Source organism: Paralichthys olivaceus, chromosome 22 (genome assembly GCF_024713975.1).
Source record: "Paralichthys olivaceus isolate ysfri-2021 chromosome 22, ASM2471397v2, whole genome shotgun sequence".
NCBI lineage: Eukaryota > Metazoa > Chordata > Actinopteri > Pleuronectiformes > Paralichthyidae > Paralichthys > Paralichthys olivaceus.
The window spans coordinates 16,696,560-16,720,000 of NC_091114.1; the positions used below are offsets into that span (position 1 = coordinate 16,696,560).

At 47.0% G+C, this 23,441-nt stretch overlaps 3 protein-coding genes across 12 annotated transcripts in view; all 3 read left to right on the forward strand.

The window, feature by feature from the left end:
- LOC109641856 (phosphofurin acidic cluster sorting protein 1-like) overlaps positions 1-7,641 on the forward strand; it is a 30,267-nt gene extending 22,626 nt beyond the window's left edge. For 5 of the 6 annotated variants that reach the window (XM_069518280.1, XM_069518284.1, XM_069518279.1 and 2 more), the window contains 14 exons: positions 47-130; positions 386-507; positions 594-729; positions 1,096-1,200; positions 1,291-1,397; positions 1,953-2,107; positions 2,196-2,306; positions 2,390-2,492; positions 2,716-2,758; positions 2,853-2,895; positions 2,999-3,140; positions 3,802-4,040; positions 4,177-4,296; positions 4,392-7,641. In XM_069518280.1, the coding sequence (XP_069374381.1) occupies positions 47-130; positions 386-507; positions 594-729; positions 1,096-1,200; positions 1,291-1,397; positions 1,953-2,107; positions 2,196-2,306; positions 2,390-2,492; positions 2,716-2,758; positions 2,853-2,895; positions 2,999-3,140; positions 3,802-4,040; positions 4,177-4,296; positions 4,392-4,510 (1,629 nt within the window). In that variant the 3' untranslated portion in view covers positions 4,511-7,641. The remainder of the gene's footprint in view (positions 1-46; positions 131-385; positions 508-593; positions 730-1,095; positions 1,201-1,290; positions 1,398-1,952; positions 2,108-2,195; positions 2,307-2,389; positions 2,493-2,715; positions 2,759-2,852; positions 2,896-2,998; positions 3,141-3,801; positions 4,041-4,176; positions 4,297-4,391) is intronic. The other variant, XM_069518281.1, reaches the window with a different exon arrangement.
- A 1,502-nt stretch (positions 7,642-9,143) lies between these two features.
- Positions 9,144-20,231, forward strand: klc2 (kinesin light chain 2). 4 transcript variants are annotated; one of them, XM_069518291.1, is made up of 14 exons: positions 9,144-9,174; positions 11,509-11,754; positions 11,984-12,320; positions 13,424-13,640; positions 13,725-13,914; positions 14,463-14,636; positions 14,752-14,851; positions 15,526-15,575; positions 15,708-15,775; positions 16,482-16,590; positions 16,771-16,923; positions 17,054-17,178; positions 17,309-17,366; positions 17,639-20,231. In XM_069518291.1, exons 2-14 carry the CDS (start codon positions 11,527-11,529, stop codon positions 17,720-17,722), a joined length of 1,893 nt encoding a protein of 630 aa, XP_069374392.1. In that variant the 5' UTR covers positions 9,144-9,174; positions 11,509-11,526; the 3' UTR covers positions 17,723-20,231. The 4 variants fall into 4 exon arrangements, with proteins under 4 accessions (XP_069374392.1, XP_069374391.1, XP_069374389.1 ...); XM_069518290.1 differs by lacking the exon at positions 9,144-9,174 and adding an exon at positions 9,330-9,348; XM_069518288.1 differs by lacking the exon at positions 9,144-9,174 and adding an exon at positions 9,490-9,954.
- A 182-nt stretch (positions 20,232-20,413) lies between these two features.
- prkd4 (protein kinase D4) overlaps positions 20,414-23,441 on the forward strand; it is a 20,414-nt gene continuing 17,386 nt past the window's right edge. For both annotated transcript variants that reach the window (XM_069518287.1, XM_069518286.1), the window contains exons 1-7: positions 20,414-20,554; positions 21,165-21,322; positions 22,351-22,483; positions 22,574-22,705; positions 22,821-22,975; positions 23,052-23,244; positions 23,439-23,441. The exon at positions 23,439-23,441 is cut by the window's right edge and continues 81 nt beyond it. In XM_069518287.1, coding sequence (XP_069374388.1) covers positions 21,176-21,322; positions 22,351-22,483; positions 22,574-22,705; positions 22,821-22,975; positions 23,052-23,244; positions 23,439-23,441 — 763 coding nt within the window. In that variant the 5' untranslated portion in view covers positions 20,414-20,554; positions 21,165-21,175. The remainder of the gene's footprint in view (positions 20,555-21,164; positions 21,323-22,350; positions 22,484-22,573; positions 22,706-22,820; positions 22,976-23,051; positions 23,245-23,438) is intronic.

Sequence of the window (23,441 nt, forward strand, 5' to 3'; positions counted from 1 at the left end):
AAAACAGAAAATCCATGTTGTTACTGATACTCCCTTGTCTCCCCAGCAGGGGGAGCAGCCTCCTCTAGAGAAGATGAAACCCTCCCGCAGCCGCAACCTGGAGGAGGCCCTGTCTGAGACCGACACACTGGTACGACTCCGACACACACACACACACACACACACACACACACACACACACACTGTGAGAAGGACAGTGAATTAATGGCGTCGGGATCTTTGTTAGTGTCACTGAGTGAGAGAGCGGAGGAGAGGAGGGCGACCAAGGGATGGAGTGTTGGAGGAGATGTCTTTAGGGTTACCTCCCCTTTCTCTCTGTGACACTGACAGTCTGTCTTTCTGTGTGTGTGTGTGTGTGTGCGTGTGCGTGTGCGTGTGTGTGTAGGAGCTAACAGACCAGGAGCTGTTTGCCGAGGTGGGCCCCTGCATCACGGTGTCGGTGGCAGAGAAACCCCGTACGCCCATGAAGAGCAGCAAGAGTGAAATGCAGCCCATGCCGTCACCAAGGTAACAAATGAGCCACAGCTCCGTCGTTTCAAGATGAACATTGCCGAGTCTGTCTCCGAAGACGTCAGCTCTGTGTCTGTCCCCAGGCTGGACGGAGGCCACACCCCCCGACAGAAGCGCAGCAGCACGCCCATGAAGGAGCGACAGCTGTCCAAACCTCTGAGTGAACGCACCAACAGCTCGGACTCTGAGAGATCTCCAGAGCTGGGACACAGCACGCCGGTACGAGACCGAGACACACGTCCATAAACTGCAGCTTCATTTAGACGTCTCAGCGTCTGGAAATAAATCTGTGTGTTGCAGTTTCCCACAGAGAGATTTACACTTATACATGTATATTTATATATATTTATACATATTCAAACTGCTGCTCTGGTTGCGTCTCCTCTTCTTCCCGCTCCGTCTTGTCTTTTTCACAAACACACTTCCGGATAATGTACGACTCGCCTGGAGCTCACAATGAATTATGGATGTGCTGATGAGTCATCTGAAGAGTACATGTGTCGCTACGGGGGAGTTCATACATTCAATATGTGTGTGTGTGTGTGGGATGTGTGTGTGTGGGGGGGTGTGTGTGTGTGTGTGCAGGTCCTAAGGAAAGTGGTGTACGACCAGCTGAACCAGATCTTGTTGTCGGACTCCGCCCTCCCAGAGAGTCTGATCCTGGTCAATGGAGTGGACTGGCAGGGGCAGGTATGTTGTGCACAGTACGTGTGTGTGTGTTCATTTTTCAGTCGCACATCTGACAGTGTGTGTGTGTGTGTGTGTGTGTGTGTGTTGCAGTATGTTGCAGAGCAGCTGCAGGTACAGCGACACCCGGTGGTCTGCACGTGTTCTGCAGCTGAAATCCAGGCCGTGCTGTCGGCTGTGCTCACCCGCATCCAGAAGTTGTGAGTTTTTCTGAACACACACACACACACACACACACACACACACACCTCTTTGCTTTGCAGGATGACTCATCTTCTATTTCCTGTTCCCTGCTCTCAGCGTTGCTCCTGTTTTCTGTCCTCTGTCTGACCTTTGTCTCTCCTCCTCCTCCTCCACTTTTCTCTTTGACTCCTCATCTATGACTTAACTTCTGTTTATTCCAAAGCAACATTTTTAAATCTTAATGTTTCCGTCCTCTGAGCCTCAGTGACCAAACGACTTCTACACAGCTAGATCACTCCATTGACAGAAATTATGTATTTGCCAAATAGAAAAGTTTAAGTTTAACGATTCGCTCTTTTTTACTAACGTCGTCTATTGAAGACTCGTCCAGTGACACGTTCGTCCTCTTTTCATCTGGAGATCGTGGTTTTATTCTTGAGTTACTTCTAGTTTCCTGTGGGACTTGTTTGCTTGTCTCCACTTCCTGTTGGTCTTCAGGTGTTTTCCGAAGGTTCTGATGAATGAGCCGAGGTGATGAAGTTGTGTCTCTCTCTCTCTCTCTCTCTCTGCAGCTGTAACTGTAACTCGTCCATGCCCAGAGCGGTGAAGGTGGCGGCGGTGGGCAGCCAGAGTTACCTCGGAGCCATCCTGCAGTTCTTCGTCACTCAGCTCGCCAACAAGACGTCCGACTGGCTCAACCACATGCGCTTCCTGGTGGTGCCTCTGGGTAAGAGAGTCCACGTGTGACTGAGGCTCTGTTTGCTGTTTTTTGTGTCTGATTTTTTTCCAACCCGTCCGTCCATCCTCTTCATCAGGCTCCCATCCCGTTGCCAAGCACCTGGGCGCCCTCGACAACCGCTACAGCTCCTCTTTCCTGGACGGGCCGTGGAGAGACGTGTTCAGCCGCTCAGAGCCGCCACAGACAGGTACCACCTGGCGCCACAGGCTCGTCGGCTCAACACAGACATTTACCTGAAGTCCATGAGAGAATTCTTCTGTTTGTCTTTAGACCAGCTGGACGTCGCAGGAAGAATCTCCCAGTTCATCAGCGGAGCCACCGTCACACATCAGCTGCCCATCGCTGAGGCCATGCTCACCTGCAAACACAGGACGTGAGTACGGACGCTAACAAGCACAGACAGACGTTTGATAGCTTGTATTTCCTGTGTTTAGCTGCTTCAGACATTTTCCTGAGCAAAGTTACAGGTGGAAACTTCTCATGGTGGATGTGAAACTGGAAGAACGTCTCGGGATGAAGACGAGGAGTCAAACACGTAGAAGACGCAGACAGAGTTTCCTGTTGCATCTTTAACGTTTCTCTTTCTTTCCCCTCAGGCGAGATGAAGACTCTTACCAGAAATTTATTCCTTTCATTGGGGTAAGACGTTCCTCTGGGAAACATTAACTCTCGTTAGCTTGAAGCTGCAGAGCGAGCGCTGTTCATGGATTTTCTGATGACGTGTGTTTTGCAGGTGGTGAAGGTCGGTCTCATCGAGTCGGGTCCTTCTCCGTCAGGTGAGAATTCAGAAACACAAACGGCATCAAATCTAAAGATGCATTAGTTTGGATTCCGCAGCTGAACGGTTTCTAACGTTATTCCTGTTTCCTGGTTGTTAAGGAGACTCAGAAGAGGGCGTGGCCGTGAGTCTGGCCGTCCCCTCCACGTCTCCGCCCTCCCATGGTTCCCCCACAGGGATGATCAAGGAGGCGGCCACTCCCCCCTCCTCCCCCTCCATGGGCACTGTCCTGGCGGTGCAAGGGTAAGAACGACCCGCCCTGTTTTTATTCCTCCTTTCATTACTCGTCTTTTTCTCTTTCTTTGTCTCTCCCCTCGTCCCTCACCTGTCTCCCCTCATCCCTCACCCGTCTCCCCTCATCCCTCACCTGTCTCCCCTCATCCCTCACCCGTCTCCCCTCATCCCTCACCTGTCTCCCCTCATCCCTCACCCGTCTCCCCTCATCCCTCACCTGTCTCCCCTCATCCCTCACCCGTCTCCCCTCATCCCTCACCTGTCTCCCCTCATCCCTCACCCGTCTCCCCTCATCCCTCACCTGTCTCCCCTCATCCCTCACACGTCTCCCCTCATCCCTCACCTGTCTCCCCTCATCCCTCACCTGTCTCCCCTCATCCCTCACCCGTCTCCCCTCATCCCTCACCTGTCTCCCCTCATCCCTCACCCGTCTCCCCTCGTCCCTCACCCGTCAGGTTAGTACCCTGTAATCTGAACAATATCTTTATGACAATTTAAGTATTCCAAAAAAACACAGAACAATTTTGCAGAGGTTTTAGCAGTGAGATGAAAATATGAACATAATGTTTTGAATTATCATGAAGTTAAAGTAATGCCTGCAGGGGGCGCTGTTATGCGCTGTTGTGTGTTTGTTCTAACTACGTTTGTTTCTACGTCTCTGTCTGCTCAGGAGTCCCAGCATGTCTCACGGTGTGGACGCCATCGGCCTGCAGGTGGATTACTGGCTGGCTTCACTGGCTGAGAAGCGGCGGGAGGGCGAGCGACGCGACACGGGCTGCAAGAACACGCTGAAGAGCGCCTTCCGCTCGCTGCAGGTCAGCAGGTTACCAGGTGGGGGCAGCAGCGACACACAGGCTCAGGTCAGCACCATGGCCATGACTGTGGTCACCAAGGAGAAGAACAAGAAAGGTGAGAGGAAGTTTAACAGTGACTCCCAGTTTATCATTACTGGATTTAAACTGAACACACACACACACACACACACAGACACACACACACACACACAGTAACGTCCTGTTAAGAAGACGTCTCTGTCCCTCCTCAGTTCCCACCATCTTCTTGGGGAAGAAGCCCAAGGAGAAGGACGTGGACTCAAAGAGCCAGATCATTGAAGGCATCAGCCGACTCATCTGCTCTGCCAAGCAGCAGCAGACCATCCTGAAAGGTAACGTGAACATTACCCATGATGCAGCACCTCCGTTGTTGTTGTCGCTCTCTCTCTCCTCAATGTGTCTCGTCTCTTTATCTGTTTCCCTCCAGTGTCCATCGACGGCGTGGAGTGGAACGACGTGAAGTTCTTCCAGCTGGCCGCCCAGTGGCCCTCTCACGTCAAATATCTACCTGTCGGACTTTTCGGCTACAGCAAGCCCCCCTCCTAGGAGTGAGCGCCCCCGCGACTCCCTTGACCCGGTCTGGACCTTGGACTCTTCTCGTCCCTGTCCCACGCAGACCCTGCGGAGGGAAGACGTCGAGTGGACAGGCGACTTTTCTTTGGTTTCACGTTCGCTGCACTCGTCTTAATTCTCTTTGGGGGAGGGGTAGGAGGAGGAGTTTTGGGGTGCAGCGCTGTTACTGGTGACGTTACCGCCCCCTGTCCGTGTGTGTGGCGAGTGAACACGTGAATGTACAGTGTGTGTATGTGTGTGTTTACAAGGGGCTTACAGCACAAGTTTATTCGCTAACTGCCATTTACGTTTCCGTTCTATGGAATGCAACAGCATGCAACAACTCACCGATCTCACGCCCCCTGACCCTCGACACCTTGACCCCTGACCTTTGGTGAAACCCTCGAAGGTCACGCCCAGCGACCTGATCCACACATGCATGCGCCGAACTCACAGATACACCACTCATGTGCCGTACACAAAATAAAAGTGATGCAACAGGGCTTCAGTGTTCGCATGAGCCAATGAAAACACAAACGTCTGCTCACTAAATGCAGCCAATAGCAGGCAGGCATGTGACGAATATATACTCCACATCAATATAACACACGCCCTTCACAGCAGGCCCAGACGTCTTTCTTATTTATTTCAAGGGCTTCCATTTAACTCTTTAAAATACTTCTTCTGTACCAATACAAGTCACTTCAATGTCTCCAGCCAAATGTTTCCTTTAAAAACTAGAAAAAATGAAAATATATTCAAGGGAAGTGTCTTTTTGTTGAAATTGTGCTCTTGTGAAAAATAGTTGAACCTTCCCTTTCATGCTGTTGTGTGATGCTTGTGTACTTTTATTGTGAAGAGTTCCAGGATTTCAGTGCAGGGGCTACTGTAACGTGCAGTTTCCTTTATCGTCTCATTTGCTATGCACACGTGGCCCATCGCTGAACCGCAGACCCGTCCTCATATGCAACAGGAAACTGAAACAGCAAAATGCATATTTAAAGGAGACGTGAGGCTTTTTACAACAACCAGAGCGTCACTCGGTGGAGCTCTACCTCCGCTCTGCCTACGCCAAGGCCCAACAGTCACCTGATGAAATGAAATTCACCGGATCACACACAAACATCGGTCCCTTAATTATTATCTGAGAAATCTGTGAAAATCTCACAATCTTAAAGACAGTGACGACAAGTTCCTGGATGTGCACTGTGTGATACCACATGTGTCCAGCAGGGTGTCATGTGTCATCACCCAAATCAAAATGATGAACCTGAATCTGAGTCTCCTTCTAAACATCCAACACTCAGCAGCATTGACGGGAACATGTTCGGAGAAGCGTTTTCTCTCCCAGGATGAGCCCTGCTCATCTCACGAGTATTCACGCGACAAGAACGGGAGTTAATCGCCCGCGATAAAGCACAATGTAGTCGCCACCCACGATATCTGCTCTTTAACGGAAGCTGAACCAGCAGCTTTGTCTGAAACCTGGGGGATAGTTCAATAAATAAAACAGTGTTTGGTTTTGTTACAGGTCTGCTTCATGCTTTCTGTCGTGAGGTGATTAGTGAGTGTAGTTACAGGTAACGTGTGTGTGTGTGTGTGTATGTGTGGTGTGAAGTACATTTACTGTGGTCGGAAACCTTAAAGAAAAATCACTAAATAGGAGAAAAACTTTTTCTACCGTGTGTGTGTGTGTGTGTGTGATGATGATGATGATGATGATTCCGCTAAAGCTGCATTCTGGTCTTGTTTACTTTGCAGGTGAACAGATTTCTTTCCAAAACTACAAATAAATATTCTGACAAAAAGAAGTTCAGGTTCAATCATTTGATTGAACCGTGGATTCTTGGTTTATGATGTTCAGCAGGACGACGTCGTGTGTCACCTGCATCGTAACATCTCCGGTGAAGTATTAGCATCATGTGTTTGAATAGTGTTGATGCCGGTGTCTTGACTCAAATGTCTCGTTTGATCGATAATAGATTTGTTTCTCCTCCTGTGTCAGTGTCACAGTCGTGATGTCACCAGCGTCTCCTCCGCTCGTCTGTCACCCTCCATCCATCGCTTCTAAGTACTTCCAGATATTTGAATGTATTGAGTTTACACATGCGTCTTTGTGAACCACTGATGTGACGGCACCAGTAGTTGTACCACCTGCTCCACTGCCTCAGAACAGAGGCCCAAACTGGGAGATTGGTTTTTGTGGTACCACAGAAATAACCCGGACTTATACAGAGTGAATACTGGACTCAGATCCACGTCCACAAACACAGAACTAAGTAAATAAAGATGGAGGCCGTGTCTCCACACTAGAATCAGCCTCGACTAACTCAACATGCTCTGGTCGCTCAAGTTACTGCAATAATGGGAATTAAAGCTTTTCCCGAGTTCAACCGACGAACTGAAAACGGGAAGATTTCCAGATGTGTGGGTTTGTTCGGGGAGCGGATCCAATCAAACACATTATGTGCTTTTCCATCGCAGCCTCGTTCTGTGGTTTTTCTCGTCTCCGTCCCCTTGAGACGATCCTTCATTGCGTCCCTTTGAAAACGCTGGTTGTCCTGTATCTTGAACTCGTTCCTGTTTCTTCCTGTGCCTCTGTGCGTACCCGTGTCGACCCGTGTTTCGTGACTATGGTTCCTTGACTATTCGTGGTTAGAGATCAGGAGCTGTTGGTGTGATGACCTCTTGTCCACCGTCCTCAGAGTTATGTCCGTGTGTCGTTGACAGCGTCCTCGTCTTTGAGCTCTGAAAACTCGTTGTTCCCGTTCCCTCGCAGTTTTGTAGATCTGTCCTCACGGGAATGGCGGTTTCGCCTACGAGAGCGTCTGTCGACTCGCAGGGAAGCGTCCGAAGCTGGTGGAGAGTATTTTTGCACATGCCATTGTTCTTCAGCTTTTTTCGCCTTTTGCCTATAACTATATCAAACAAACTATGATGCTTGTACATATCAGATGGTACTTGTTATATTGTATTGTACTTCTATCTCTTTTGCTGTTTTTCTTAATTTCACATGTTTTGTAGTACGGCATTTCTATGATTACGTTTGTCAATCAAACCGACGTGGGATGAAAAGTGTTCATTGTTTCATTTGTTTTTTAAAATAAAAATATTCCTGATTTGTATCTCTGTCTCTGGTTCTTTGTTAAATATACACGATATATTATAAAAGTCTATATATTCATAGACTCGAAGTCTCAGCTGTCAATCAATAGTGAACAACTCAAAGAGAAGTAAACACAAATAAGCTCCAGAACATCTTTGAGAAACATTTATTTATTTACTTATTTTGACTTTTTGCTTTGGTCCACATCCCATCCACTAACATGGAGGAGGCAGGGTTTGTGACGTAATGGCTTAGTTATCCTCACTAATTGTGGTAAGATTGTGATATTTGTTATAATATTAAAACACTGAAAGAACTGATGGAACACTCCACAGGGGGGAATCCAGAGTTTGGAGATGCTAGCTCACTTAGCACTCAATTACTAGCAGGAGCACTTCCGGGAAATGGTGGGCGTGAATCATCTTGACACTTAACTTCGTCTTCGGTGACGAGTCTCTGAGAGAACAGCCATTTTCCAACTTTAGACATCTACGACCTCCTGGTTGTTTACTGGTTACTCACTGGTTAATCACTGGTTGTTTACTGGTTACTCACTGGTTGTTTACTGGTTACTCACTGGTTGTTTACTGGTTAATCACTGGTTGTTTACCGGTTACTCACTGGTTGTTTACTGGTTACTCACTGGTTAATCACTGGTTGTTTACTGGTTAATCACTGGTTGTTTACTGGTTAATCACTGGTTGTTTACCGGTTACTCACTGGTTGTTTACCGGTTACTCACTGGTTGTTTACTGGTTAATCACTGGTTGTTTACCGGTTACTCACTGGTTAATCACTGGTTGTTTACCGGTTACTCACTGGTTAATCACTGGTTGTTTACCGGTTAATCACTGGTTGTTTACTGGTTGTTTACTGGTTAATCACTGGTTGTTTACCGGTTACTCACTGGTTGTTTACTGGTTAATCACTGGTTGTTTACCGGTTACTCACTGGTTGTTTACCAGTTAATCACTGGTTGTTTACCGGTTACTCACTGGTTGTTTACCGGTTACTCACTGGTTGTTTACTGGTTAATCACTGGTTGTTTACCGGTTACTCACTGGTTGTTTACTGGTTACTCACTGGTTGTTTACTGGTTAATCACTGGTTGTTTACCGGTTACTCACTGGTTGTTTACCAGTTAATCACTGGTTGTTTACCGGTTACTCACTGGTTGTTTACCGGTTACTCACTGGTTGTTTACCAGTTAATCACTGGTTGTTTACCGGTTAATCACTGGTTGTTTACTGGTTAATCACTGGTTGTTTACCGGTTACTCACTGGTTGTTTACTGGTTAATCACTGGTTGTTTACCGGTTACTCACTGGTTGTTTACCGGTTACTCACTGGTTGTTTACTGGTTAATCACTGGTTGTTTACCGGTTACTCACTGGTTGTTTACTGGTTACTCACTGGTTGTTTACCGGTTACTCACTGGTTGTTTACTGGTTAATCACTGGTTGTTTACCGGTTACTCACTGGTTGTTTATGACGACTTCCTGTCGCTAACGGACATTTTCAGCAGCTTCTTCGTTGACCAATGGCATTGTGGGTATGTGAAGTGACGGTTAGCATCGTGCTAAGCCAGCTGTTAGCTACATCGTTTATAATAGCTCGTTCAACTGAACGCAGGAGGTGTTGTGGTGATTTTGGTTCCTCCGTGGAGGGAGATATGAGAGTAACGGGAACAGCTGGAGCCACTTCCGTGTTCTCAGCCTCCTTCAAAGTAAAAGCTAACTCAGTTCAACTGTTGTATTCGCTAACAGCAGCGTCAGCTGTTTTTTGCTAAATCGTGGAACTAGAAGTAGCACATTAGCTAACAACAATGCGATGGAACGTTGACTTCTCTGGTCCCATCCACTGACATGGAGGAGGCAGGGTTTATGCCCAGCCACCAGGGGGCGATCGAGATGTCATGTTATCTATCTTTATCTACAGTATTTTATCTTATCATCTTATTATTGTCCTGGTTATCGAGGATAGATTGAGATAGATAACTAAGTATTATAAATAAATATGATCACAAATAGAAAACGACTGAAGCTTTGTTAAAAGTTCAAACGTTTCACTTCAGTTCATGTGAATGTGTAGTTTTAGAAGCAGGAGGAGTTGGAAAGCTGTAGAATGGACGACTCGTTTCCAAATGAACAGTAAGTGCTCGTGTTTCTCCCTCGAGCTCACATCCTGCTCTTTTGCTCAATGCATGTCGCTTTACTTTGAAAGCCCACCCGGAAGCAGTTTGATTTCCCTTCGCGCGCTTGCCGCCGGAGCATCACAACATTGTCCTGCTTTGTTCGAGGGACACGACGCGTCGCTCTGCTCCTCGATGAAGGTAAAAACCGAGCAGCTCGTCTCTGTCACGACACGGACGCAGGTTTACTTTGATAAGGAGACGATGTCTGGAGACGGTTCGACGGTAATTTACCGGTTTATTGTTGGAGCAAGCTGTCGAATCGAACGTCACCAGAACCGTAAATGTGTCGTCCGCTGTCTCCGGTGTTTCTACCGGTGAAACGTCACCTCTCACGGTGTATTTGGTATATTCCCCCCCCCTGTGTATTCCTGCGGTACTTGTGTATTAATATTTAGAATGAGTATTGTGGAACCGCCTGCAGCTCGGCCTGTGTACACACTGAGGATGACTGAGTGGATCCTGTGCTGCGGCTCCGAGCTTCAGGATCCTCATCCTCGGTCACCTTCATCCACCTGCAGCCTCAGGCCTCCACCCCCTCCCCCTCCCCCCCCTCCCCCTCCATCTCTGTGGCCTGCTGGTCAGATTGAAGATGGAGGAATATGTGATGGTGTTTCATTTCTGGACTTTCCCTGTTTTGCAACCTCTCTTCTCTGCGTCTGTGACTTGAGGGAATATTGGTGCATTGCAGCCAAGTGTATGAGCTGGATGGGAGGGGGGGGGGGGGGGGGGGGGGGGGGGGAGAGAGAAGAGGAGGATGGGTGAGGGAGTGAGAGGAGAACAGGTGCCTCCTCCATCAAAGAGGGAGAAAGTCACGATGAGGCACAATCGGCTTCGCTGTCCTGCTGCTGCTGCGATGGTTTCACTTACCGCTGGTCCACAGGCTCATGTTCAGGGTGACGGCCTCGAACATTTCACACCACTGGATAAATCCACCGTATGATTCCTGAATTGTTATTAGACGCTTCCTGAACGTTGTCTGAGATAAAAACAGTGATTCTGGAATTGACGGTGACTCAGAGTCCAACACTGATTTAGTTTTCTGTCTTGATGCATTTAGATATTTTGAAGGATGTGGATCTTACACTGAAACATCCCTTTAGCAGTCAGGTGTGTTGTGTTTACTTAAAGCACAGTGTTTATCTGTGGTGACCTAAAGTCAGCTGACTATCTGTTGATATTATCTTCACCAGCGTCTCGTTGGAACAGCAGATCTGTGGAGTGACAGCGTCTCTTTTTAATTGGCTTCTCTGGTCACTGGCAGCGGCTGCGTCAGAATTCAGCTCGCAGGAATCCTCTTGTAGTAATCTCTCTGGGTTTAACTGTACATGTACCACACTCACACCTGATCGCCCTCTAACTACAGAAGAGGATTCTCATGCAGTAAAGAAAACTATTGTTGACTGTGGACAAATGGGAGATTTGTAGTAAAGCTACACACAGTACCTGAGTACTGTCTGCTCCAGCACCCCCCCTCACTGTTTTTGACCTTCTCTCTGGGTATCTCTTTACTTCTGTCCACGTTCTCTCCTTTCATTCTCTCATATCTCCTCTTTTATTTGGTCTCCTCTACCTCCAGCTCACCTCAGCAGACAACAGACGACCTCATATTTAGATTATGTCAAACCAGGACAGGAGAAAACTGTCCCTCTTCTCATCCCCCTGTGGTTGTTTTGTCTCCTTCTGTCCCCTCAGCGTGTATGAAACCAGGCAATGTCCACCATGGTGTATCCACGTGAAGAAGCCCTGGAGCGACTGAGCCAGGATGAGATCGTCCTCAACACCAAGGCCGTCATGCAGGGTCTGGAGACCCTGCGTGGGGAACACGCCCAGCTCCTCAACTCTCTGCTGGACTGCACCCAGCCACCCGTCGCCCAGGAGAAGTCGGGGCTGCTCCGCAAGAGTCTGGAGGCCATTGAGCTCGGCCTGGGAGAGGCACAGGTGAGAGACCACAACCAAATCCCACTTCCTCCCTAGTGCACTACGCCTTATTTGGATAACCCTCAATGAGCAGTGCTTGAAATCTTTTCCCTAGAAATCTGACACCATCGTTACTTGACTTGCAAAGCATTCTGGGAGTTTTCTTTTATCACTCAGTTTGAAGTCTTCATCTGAAAACGCTCACTTTGGATCCTTAGTCAAAGAAACTGTGACATTGTCTTTTCTCCAGGTGATCATCGCCCTGTCCAGCCACCTGAGCGCCGTGGAGTCAGAGAAGCAGAAGCTGCGCGCCCAGGTGCGTCGCCTCTGCCAGGAGAACCAGTGGCTGCGGGACGAGCTGGCGGGGACGCAGCACAAGCTGCAGCGCAGCGAGCAGAGCGTCGCTCAGCTGGAGGAGGAGAAGAAGCACCTGGAGTTCATGAATCAGATCAAGAAGTTCGACGATGACGTGTCGCCGTCGGAGGAAAAGAGCCAGGGCTCGGGTGGAGGTGGCGGGAGCGGGGGAGGAGACACTTCCAAGGACAGTTTGGACGACTTGTTCCCCAACGACGATGACCAAGGACCAGGTAAGACATGGGGGGTGCAGGGGGGTGCACTAGTGTGCTTGGTGGTTTCCCTCTGAAGCTGTAAAAGAGCTGTTACCTGTTTATTTAAAGTTTAGGCTGGACGCAGCTCACAGGACTGAAGTGGAGAAACGTGAGTGTGTGTGATGGTTAATGGATGTTTCATTAAAACGTACAGCTCAGCTCATGCAGCCTGATGGTAAAATGCTGCACTATGTTCTTCTCTTCCTCTTTTATTATTGATGAATGAAAACTCAAACATGTTTCTTATGCAGGTTGTGTCTCGATGTCGACGACACAATCAGACACAACTCAGATATATAGACCACACTTAACTCTCATTCTCTTACACTGTTCTCACATTATATTTACGTTCTCTTTATTTTGGGAGTTTCTTCAAAAGGAGAAAACCGAATCTGTGGCTGCATTCACCACAAAAACATGAACAAAATGTTTAGAGTCTCAGCTTCCAACATGTTCAGTTGATCCAAACACTGAACAGCAGCTGGCGTATGTGAAGGGAATTTGAGAATCGATTGTGCACGCTGCATTTTCAGCAGCACCTCTGACACAGCCTCCGAGGAAACGTTCAACGTTCAAACCCAGAAACCGTAGAAAAACAAGTGCCAAGTATTTTTGAGGCTGAACGCAGCCCACGTGAAGACCTGAGAGAAGGAGGGAGGTTCACTCAGAGTGAAATCAGAGACACCTGTGAGCAGAGGGGAGGAGAACACATGATCAGTTTCTAAAAGGAGATTTAGACCAGACTGGGTGTGACCGATCTTCTTATTTAAATCTTCTTCTTGTCTCGCTTGTTCCTGGAAAACTATTTTGATGATTACTCATTTTTAATGAAAACTCATTTTCTCATGTGATATGAAATCAACCATTTAAGATGTTTGAGCTTCAGAGAAATGTTAACTCAGCACTAATTAAAACTTTTTTATCCTCTCACTTTCCGCCTGGATAGTTCAAGCTTCAGTTTATCTGAGTCTCATTTTTTTACGTGAGGTTTTATAATTAGTTGAGTTATTTGTCGTAGCTGTGAAATTTCTCAAACCATATTATACTGATTCAGACCCTGTGCTCCTCCACCTGTCCATCAGCTCAGCCCAGTGGAGAGGTGGCGGCCCAGCAGGGAGGTTACGAGATCCCGGCGCGCCTCAGGACGCTGCACAACCTGGTGATCCAGTACGCCTCACAGGGGAGGTACGAGGTGGCCGTGCCGCTCTGCAAACAAGCCCTGGAGGACCTGGAGAAGACGTCTGGACACGACCACCCCGACGTCGCCACCATGCTCAACATCCTGGCCCTGGTGTACAGGTGAGAATCAGAGAGGAGGCCGTGTTGTGAAAAACCTGTTGGTGGTGAAGGGATTCGGTGCCATCATTGTCCTTTGTCCTCCAGGGACCAGAACAAGTACAAAGAGGCAGCTCACCTCCTGAACGACGCCCTGGCCATCAGGGAGAAGACGCTGGGGAAGGATCATCCAGCTGTGGCTGCCACGCTCAACAACCTGGCCGTGCTGTACGGAAAGAGGGGCAAGTACAAAGAGGCTGAGCCGCTCTGCAAGAGAGCACTGGAGATCAGAGAGAAGGTACGACACCAAACTGAAATTCAGAGAAATGTGTAGAAGATAGAACATACAGATGAAAGTAGATATTGTTTCTTAGATCTGGGAATAAAACACAATACATACATGTAATAGTACACAGATGTCGAATATTTAAAGTGTATGGGTGCATCAGTACTTGAGATGCTTTATTGTTTCTACAGGGAAAAGACAAACTATCAAAGAACAAACTGCTGTACTGAGTATATGAAAGTGTGACAGAGTAGTTAGGAAGTTTCACTGAATGAAGGATGGGGGGGGTACCTGATAGAGACAAATATTATCACGATGTTTATGATGTGTATATATGTATATATGATATTCAAGTTGATCAGATATGAAGATACTGAGTTTGTTTTAAATGAGTTTTCCTCTTGTTTTGTTTCATATAAAACATTGAGAATTGTATTTAGTTGATGTGGGTCGTATATAATGTGACATTTAGATAAAGTCTTTTCTAAAACAGAGCTGAGATGTGTAAATGTGACTCTGACGACGATTTATTCTGAGCTGTGTCATCGTGCTGTCTGCAGGTGCTGGGGAAGTACCACCCAGACGTCGCCAAGCAACTGAACAACTTGGCGCTGCTGTGTCAGAACCAGGGCAAGTACGACGAGGTGGAGTACTACTACAGACGAGCCCTGGAGATCTACGAGTCCAAACTGGGAGCCGACGACCCGAACGTGGCCAAGACCAAAAATAATCTGGTGAGGGTCATTATTGCGATACTGCATCATAAAACGACAGCTTCCAGATTCTTATATCTTTATATTCAAATGTGGTCTTCAAATCAACACAACATTGTGTCCATGTTGTCCTCAGGCCACGTGCTACCTGAAGCAAGGGAAGTTCAAAGATGCCGAGTCTCTGTACAAGGAGATCCTGACCCGGGCTCACGAGAAAGAGTTTGGATCTGTCAACAGTGAGTCGAGCTGTCAATCATCCTGGTCACAGTCGTATTAAAGCGACACTAAGTAACAGCAACAGTCCGTCAGGGAGGGAAGGAGGAAACTTTCTCCATAAGTTTTGAAAACCTGCACGTAAAAGCATGCAAGAAATAAAAGAGGAAAGAATTGAGTTCATTGCGAGATCAAGACAAATATTTAGATATTGAAAACAAAGCAAAATCACCCAAATCAGAGAATTCTGATGTGGTTCATCTTTAGTGTTTTCCTCCCCTGACAGCTGCTTTGTTTCTGGATTCAGGTTTAGATCTGATCCCTCTCGTCTGGCTCAGTTCTACCAGCCGGTCAGGGGATTATTTCGTTCCACTGAAGCATGCGAAGCAGCTTAATGCTGATGTTTTCCTTCCTGATGCCGCTTAGCCCATCAAACCCTTATACGCTCACATGAACGAGCAGCAGCCCTGGCAGGAATTTGGCATTGGGCACGGGTTTGGTGCAAAGCGGCCACGTGGTCACATGACATCACGTGGTCAGAGAGGTATCACTTTGAAATGTGGGTCAGTGCAGGGATCCTCGTTGTTTCCTGGTCAGGTCTTTGGCTTGGTTCCTGCCGCACCCGATATTTACATGTATGTGTTCATGTATGTTTAAAAACCCTCGTGTGACTTTCCTCTCGTCGGTTCCTCTGCAGATGACAACAAGCCAATCTGGATGCACGCAGAGGAGAGAGAGGAGAGCAAGGTCAGTTCCTCTCCTGATTCCATTAGCTGGCAGACAGCCTGCTGTGAATTATGGTCTGGACGGTGAAATAAGAGGAGAGATGACAACAGGGGCATTTTTAATAGAGCTAATGTTTCCGTCTCCCTTCATCAGGGTAAACGCAAGGACTCCGGCCCGTATGTCGAGTACGGGAGCTGGTATAAAGCCTGCAAGGTGGACAGGTGAGTCCGTCAGGATGAAGAATGTCAATAAAACATTAAATGTTTGAGTATTTATATGTTCAAATGACTTTTTACCCATTTGCAAAAGTGAGTCATTCAATTCAATATGACAGAACAAAGAAAGAGTTTCAGTGATTTAAAGAAAAAAGACCAGCAAGGAACTTTGGTTTACGTTTGGGTATCTGTGTACTACTGTATGAGGTGTACTGCAGTAGAGTATACATTGTATGAGGTGTACTGCAGAGAGTATACAGTGTATGAGGTGTACTGCAGAGCATATACAGTGTATGAGGTGTACTGCAGAGAGTATACAGTGTATGAGGTGTACTGCAGTAGAGTATACAGTGTATGAGCTGTACTGCAGAGAGTATACAGTGTATGAGGTGTACTGCAGTAGAGTATACAGTGTATGAGGTGTACTGCAGTAGAGTATACAGTGTATGAGGTGTACTGCAGTAGAGTATACAGTGTATGAGGTGTACTGCAGAGAGTATACAGTGTATGAGGTGTACTACTCCAGTTCATCTTGGAAAGTTCCCTCTGGCCTGTATCCAGGTTGAATTCAGGAACAGGCTCTGCAGTGATGTATTACTTCAACCTTGGCTGTGGCTCCTTTTTAAAAACCTTCCTAAGCCTTAATTCATCTTTCATTCATAAAAATAATTGAAAATAACTTTACCAAGGACTCTTTAAATCTTCCTTCCAGCCCCACGGTGAACACCACCCTGAAAAGCCTGGGAGCGTTGTACCGTCGTCAGGGCAAACTGGAAGCAGCAGAGACTCTGGAGGAGTGCGCCAGCAAGTCACGTAAACAGGTGCCACACTGACACTGGCTGAGTCACGGCTGTTAGATTAGTTGTCTGAGCTCTTTTCAACTCGCTGATCAGCTGGAGACATTACAGCTGTGATTCATGAGGCACGTAACCCTGCTCGAAGTGAATTTAGAGACATAAAGCTGAAGTCTTCTTTTCCTCTGTGTGTGTCCGTGTCCTCAGGGCATCGACGCCATTAACCAGAGTAAAGTGGTGGAGCTGCTGAAGGACGGAGGAACCGGTGGGAGCGACAGACGACACAGCAGGGAAGGAATCAACGGACCCGGGGGACAGCGGGGGGACAACGAAGGCGATGACTCTGCTGAGTGGAACGGGGTTCGTTCACATATTATTTCACTGTTGTTGATGAAATGCTCGTCAGTCCGGCTCCTCTTCGCTCTTTTTTTGATGACAGCTGAGTTTTTCATGTTTAATGTCTCCAGTCAAATATTTTCCTGTTCCTCAGGACGGTAACGGGTCTCTGCGTCGCAGCGGCTCCTTCGGGAAGATTCGTGACGCTCTGAGGAGGAGCAGCGAGATGCTGGTGAAGAAGCTGCAGGGGAGCGGACCTCAGGAACCTCGTAACCCAGGGTGAGATTACACATCGTTTGTGAAGATGACATCATCATCTGGAGTGAACGTAGTGATGAGACATTTATCTTCAAGAAGCTCAAACCAACACATCGAGTTCATGAGTGGATGGTTTTGTTTTTCTGCTCAGAATGAAGAGAGCGAGCTCCCTCAACTTCCTCAACAAGAGCACTGAGGAGACCACACAGGTACGACGTCATCACAGCAGCCACAGCGTGTCGTCTCACTCCTGCGGAGGATTTGGATCACATCTTTTATATTCATCTGGTTGATGTCGTAGTATGATTAAAAATTCAATTTGAAAATAACAAACCCTTGTACACACAAGGAGAAATCCAGCATCGATCACAATGACATTAAACAACCTGAGATATTTGAATAAGGACCAGCACAGAGGAATCTACTGGATACAGGTTGTAGTTCCCTGCACTGTTACTAACATGTACAGGATTGTTTTCAGGACGCCAACTCCGGACTGTCAGACTGCAGGGGGCTCAGCGCCAGCAACGTGGACCTATCCAGACGCAGCTCCCTGATCGGCTAGAGCAGCGGCGGCACGGAGGAGGCACAGAGCGTCCCGGCGAGGGGAGGCTGGTTGCAGCTCGGTTTGATCAAAACAAACACACCTAAAGCTTAAAGCAGAGTTTAAACACACGTCACCACACTGAAACATAGTCCTGCTGCTTCACTGTACAAACGTCCGCCATCGATCAGAGAATATTTAGATACTCGTTTCTAAGCATGCTGCTCACTAGAACGTCTGCACCTGAGCGCCTCGTGTTCTTTGATTCAAAGCACCGTAGCAAAACATCGTATCCACAATGTGACGAGTCCGTTTCCTCCATCTACTCGTGTGCAGACATTTAGCCTTAGCTAGGCTAACAGGTAGCCCAGTTTCAGTTTGAGTTCAGATCTGTGTATTTCACTAGTAGCATGAAATATTCACTGATGCTAAACCTCGAATATCAGGCGGTAAAATAAAAAGTCAAATTTGATTTTACGTGTAAGAAAGAAACAATTGTTTTCATCAAAAACCACACTCTTCATTTAAACCTCACTTTTTGCCTTGTTTTTTATGTATATACAGTTTTAAATTATTTGATTTTTCATTCTTTGTATATAGTGCATATTCTTTTTGTTTACACTTTATTGGGCAAGAGTCTAGAAAAATACTAATCCAACGAGGAAGGAAGGAGAAATAAAAGGAAAGTGAAGTTATCATTGGTTAAATACTGATAAATGTATTACCTCTCTGGAATCCACTGACATTCAGAATAAGCTACCATCGAGGTTTTAGTCTCACTGACAGAGCACTTTGAGCAAATTACTGTAAACTGAGTCTGGAACAGATCAGGAGGAGAAAATCATTCTGCTTGTTATTAATGGAAGAGCTCAGAATCCTTGTTCTCCTCGTCTGAACAATCTCTGTCCGAAGCTGACAAACCAATAAATCCATGTGTGTAACTTAAAGCTCCTTTAAACCAAGAAGACCAAAACAACATCCTCAATGGTTTTACTGTCCTCCGCAGAGTTTGGCAAAAACTGAAGCGTTTGCTTTCGTTCACGTGAGAAGAAGCAGAATCGTTCTTTTTCTCAAGTGAAAGGAACAAGCTGTCGTAGCGATGCTTCAGGCAAATCTGCTTTTTTCAAGTTAACTTAAAGGAAAGTTCATTTGAAAGTAAAATGACGCTCCTCTAAATACTACCTATGTTGTACGACAAGATGAATCAAACACAACAATCATTTCTTTCTTCTCCCGCTAATGAAAAAGGAGGTAAAATGACCGTTAGTCTGAATATTAATGAAGGAAATGAGACGCAGGAGAGTTTGTTTACAATCACCACAGCAGGATAATGACGACATTAATCAACCCTCATTGAAACTTATGGGTAATGAGTTTACTTTCCGTCATGAGATTCTTGTGTTTTCCCTCTGATTGTTGCTGAATATTGATCATTTTGTACAAAACAATCCTCGGTGGTTTTAGCGCTGACGTAGACGGGTTTTATCGATCGCAATCGAACACTGACCAAGACTTCCTCTGTCATTTTCATGTGTTGAAGCATTTTGCGGTTTTGAGTCTTGAGTTTACTTTGAAGGTACTGATCGTTTGAATGTTGTTGTTTTGGCATTTACACGTGTATTTTGTGTTTTTCCACCAAACTGAGACAAAGAACTGTCCACAGAATGTACTCGTCTTATGATCAATGAGGTCAAGTCCTGAGTGTGATTTTCAAAAATGAGCAGATGCAGGTTTGAAGGTGTTCTGTCGACGTCGGTGCGTCCACACCTTCGCCACGCGCCTAAAGAAACCAAATCACTGTTCTGAAATGGTCACATTGTCTGACAGAGCCTGATTGTGCAGAAGGTGGTGCAGGTCACGGATTGTGAAGTAAAGTAAGTGTGTCACAGCAGGAAGGAGTCTGAGTTAAGCTGGGAATGGAAACGTGTCGTTGGCAGCAAATAATGTACAGAATTATCTGTGTATGACCTTTTTATATGTATGTTTACTGTGCGTCACATTCACACACCTTAGAATTGTGGGAAATTTACTGAACTCACACACGCACACACAATCTCAACACCATGTAATTGTGTATTAAAAAAAGATGGAGCACTAATTTGTAGTTGAAGGTTGAATATTAATAATAATAAATCTCTAGAAAGTCACAGTAATAATATTAAATCCTTCATGGTCTCAATCTGTCACCTGTTTGTTCTCTGTCGTCACACACCAGTCAAATGGACGTTCACGCTGTGTAGCTCAGTGAAATGAATCAGAATTGTTGTAAATATTTATCTTGAATCTGTCGCAGGAGGATTTTTCATCCAAAGCTTCAGATCAAAAATCAGATCTTTGTGTTTCTCCGGTGTCCAAATATTTATGGCGATCAGTACGTCAGCTCCGAGCCGGGGACGGACCATGTAGCGCATGTGTGGGTGGTGTGTATGTGCTGGGGAGACTCCCAATGTCAGCACCCGTGTCGCTGATGATGTGAAGAGGCCGACCTGGTTTTATCAAAAGGTTCAATAAATAAATTCCACTTTTCAAACGGATTCTGTGTCTTTTACATTTTCATCCTGGCAACTGAAGTGTGTGTGTGTGTGTGTGTGTGTGTGTGTGTGTGTGTGTGTGTGTGTGTGTGTGTGTGTGTGTGTGTGTGTGTGTGTGTGTGTGTGTGTGTGTGTGGCAGTGAGGTTTCATAACTGGTGTTAATCATATGTCACAGATGCTGTCTGTGTGTGTCTCTAGTTTCCTGTGTCACACAGAGGAAACCAGACTCTTCATCGCTGGTGCAGAGAATCGACGACAGCGAGATAAAAACTCTGCGACTGAGGTGAAAACATCGGAGCTTCAATGAACCAGGATTAGAAAGTAAGATCGCTCACATCAAGTTTAAAGAAATGTGGCTTTAGGGTTTTGAAAAACTTCAAACTGAGGTCCAGTGATATGCTGAACATAATATATGTCCTGTGATGGTTTTACATTTACAACAAGTCACTTTTTTAAGAGACAAAAGTTTGTAACACACTTGAAATATACTGTTCTACTCTTTGATTTCACTGATCAATAATAGATCAGCTGCTAGACGAATGTTTCAAACTGGGACGTTATGTCTGAGGTCTGGTCGTCTGATTTTCCTTCATCGGTCGTCCTTGACATGGGTCTTAACTTTTCCTCTTAATGGTCCGAGAAAGAGTTGAGTCACTGAAACCTGCAGCAACGCTGTGAGTGGATGGGAAGATTTCCCAGAGAATAATTCAAAGAGTTTCATGACACAACTCAGGTTTATTTAGGGGACTGATGTCTGAGAGGGGGAGATTTGTTGTGGATCCAAAAATAATCTGAATCTAGCAGTGGTTTCATGAGGGGGGGGAGGGGGGGTTCTTTTAGCTGCTGCAGTAACAAACGGGGCTGGAACCTATAACTAACACAGATTCAGATCAGTAAGTGTTTATGTGAAACATGTCCATGTTCTCTGCAGGCTGCGTCTCCATGTCCGCAGTGACGCCCTCCGCTGTCCCAGCTCCGGCTCTGGTCCAGATCCAGCTCGGCCTGTTCAGGGAGGTGGTTCGAGTCCCTGCTGGGAACCTTAGCTACCGCCATGCAAAGAGGCTGGCTGCAGAGGTCATAGAGCGGAAGGTACCATCACAAATTCACTGGAGGCCTCTTTTCTCACTTTTAGCCGGAGCACAGTGAGGGCGTGATGCATTAATGTCTGTCTTTAGATGCATTCATGTCTTTACACGTGAAGTTTAGTTAATTTACCAAGTTCAGTTCGTGAAACAGTTGAATGTTGAGTCTTTGGGACGTTGTTTGTCACTGAACCTTCATCTGTTCCAGTCTGGCTGCAAAAGCATCGCTGGTAATAAAACAAAATGAAAACCTGCTTCAACCCTTAAAGTACATTTTAAATTATTAATCTGAAGTTGTGAGTTTGACGTCTCGGGGCCCCTGAAACAGGAAGACATCTAACGTGTCTGACGTGGTTTGAATAGTTCATCGATGCTCTGAACTGTGGTGGTGGTGATATAAAGTTGGTGATGAGGTGTTTCTCTCAGTGGAGGCTGGTCTGCTACGATGTCTTTGTCACCGCGTGGTCGTCAAGCGCGAATAAAACTTTCCGACCACAGCCCCTCCCTACGCAGGTTTGATGTTGAGTTTCCAGGCAGCAGGTCAGCACTGTGAAGAATGTGGTTTCTGTGTGTGTGAGTGTGTGAGTGTGAGTGTGTGTTCACTGTACACTAACCTCACAGCGTGAGAGCAGGGCTGCAGCAGGATGAACTCACTGTAGCTCTGGGACACATCCCCTTTGTAACCTGCTTCTTTCAGCTGAGACAGAACTGAACCTGTGCTATCCCTCAGAAACATCAGTCCACTTGTATTTCTCAGTCCGTCCGAGTCCGTCTCCCGCTGGTGATGTCGTGGCGAGACAAATACTGACACTTGTCCTTATTCTCTTCTTTAAACTTTACACGATCGTGATGGACAGAACTCGGCTGATCGAGTTTTATTTTCGTTGTCATATAATGAATTTCTGACTCCTCGTGTACTTTCCCTGCTCGGGAAACATCTTCATAATTTGTGTGACTTGTGTGTGAACGTGCAGAGCTCAGAGTTCACGTGTGATCAAAGAGGAACTCAGTTTTATGTCAAGTCGATGTTTTCAGGCTCCAGACTGCAGCGTGGTCGGTGTCGGGGAGAAGATTCTGCTGTTCAGACATCAGCCCGACTCCGAGCTGCAGCGTCTGACCAATCAAGACGAGCTGCAGGACGGAGACCTGATCGAGGTCGTCATCGCAGGTCAGAGGTCAACAGCCTCGGGGGGGTTGTAGTGTTTGTATTTACATGTGTCCACCAAAGAACTTACCGTCTCTCTCTGAACTGACCCAGGGTCAGCCTCGGTGACTGAGATGAGGATCCGTCCTCACTCCCTGGTGGTCCAGTCGTACCGGACCCCCACCTTCTGTCATCACTGTGGAGAGATGCTGTGGGGCCTCGTTCGTCAGGGGTTGAAATGTGACGGTAAAGCTCGTCACTCCCTTCACCTCAGTGGTGCCATGAATCCAGCGTGTGTGAAACATCATGTTCACGTTTTCACTCATTCACGAGCCCCCCCCCCCCCCCCGCCTCTCTGCAGGTTGTGGATTAGACTTTCATAAACGCTGCGCTTTCCTGTTGCCCAACGACTGCAGCCGAGCACGACGTCAGGTCAGCACCAGCCTCTCTCTGTTTCCTCTCCGACGACCACGAACACACTCCCTCTCCAATCAGGCAGGAGGCAGCCTGGAAGAGGTAAGAGAGGGGAGACACTTCCTTTCTTATTCTACAGTCGACTGGTGGAGCATCTGATGGTTCTGTCCTCCTCCAGATCAGCATCACCCGGCCCTCCTCCAGGCCTCCGTCCTGGGCAGAGCCTCCGGTGTGGCTGGGGGTGGGCGGTGGTGACAGCAAGGCTCAGGTGCCTCACACCTTCCACATCCACAGCTACACCAAACCCACCGTCTGCCAGTACTGCCACCGGCTGCTCAGAGGGCTCTTCAGACAGGGGCTGCAGTGCTCAGGTGACGCAGCTGAGGGAATTCTTCCTCTCGGCTTAAATTCCTGGACGTGTCTCAGAGAGAAACTTTAAAACACGTCCCTGCTCTGTCTTGTTCTATCTTTTTACATGTGTAAAGGTTCTGTGTCTTCACCGACAGCAGCTTCCTTGTTTTTCTGCCGCTGTGTTTGAACCCATCGCCTCTGCTCCTTCTCTCAGACT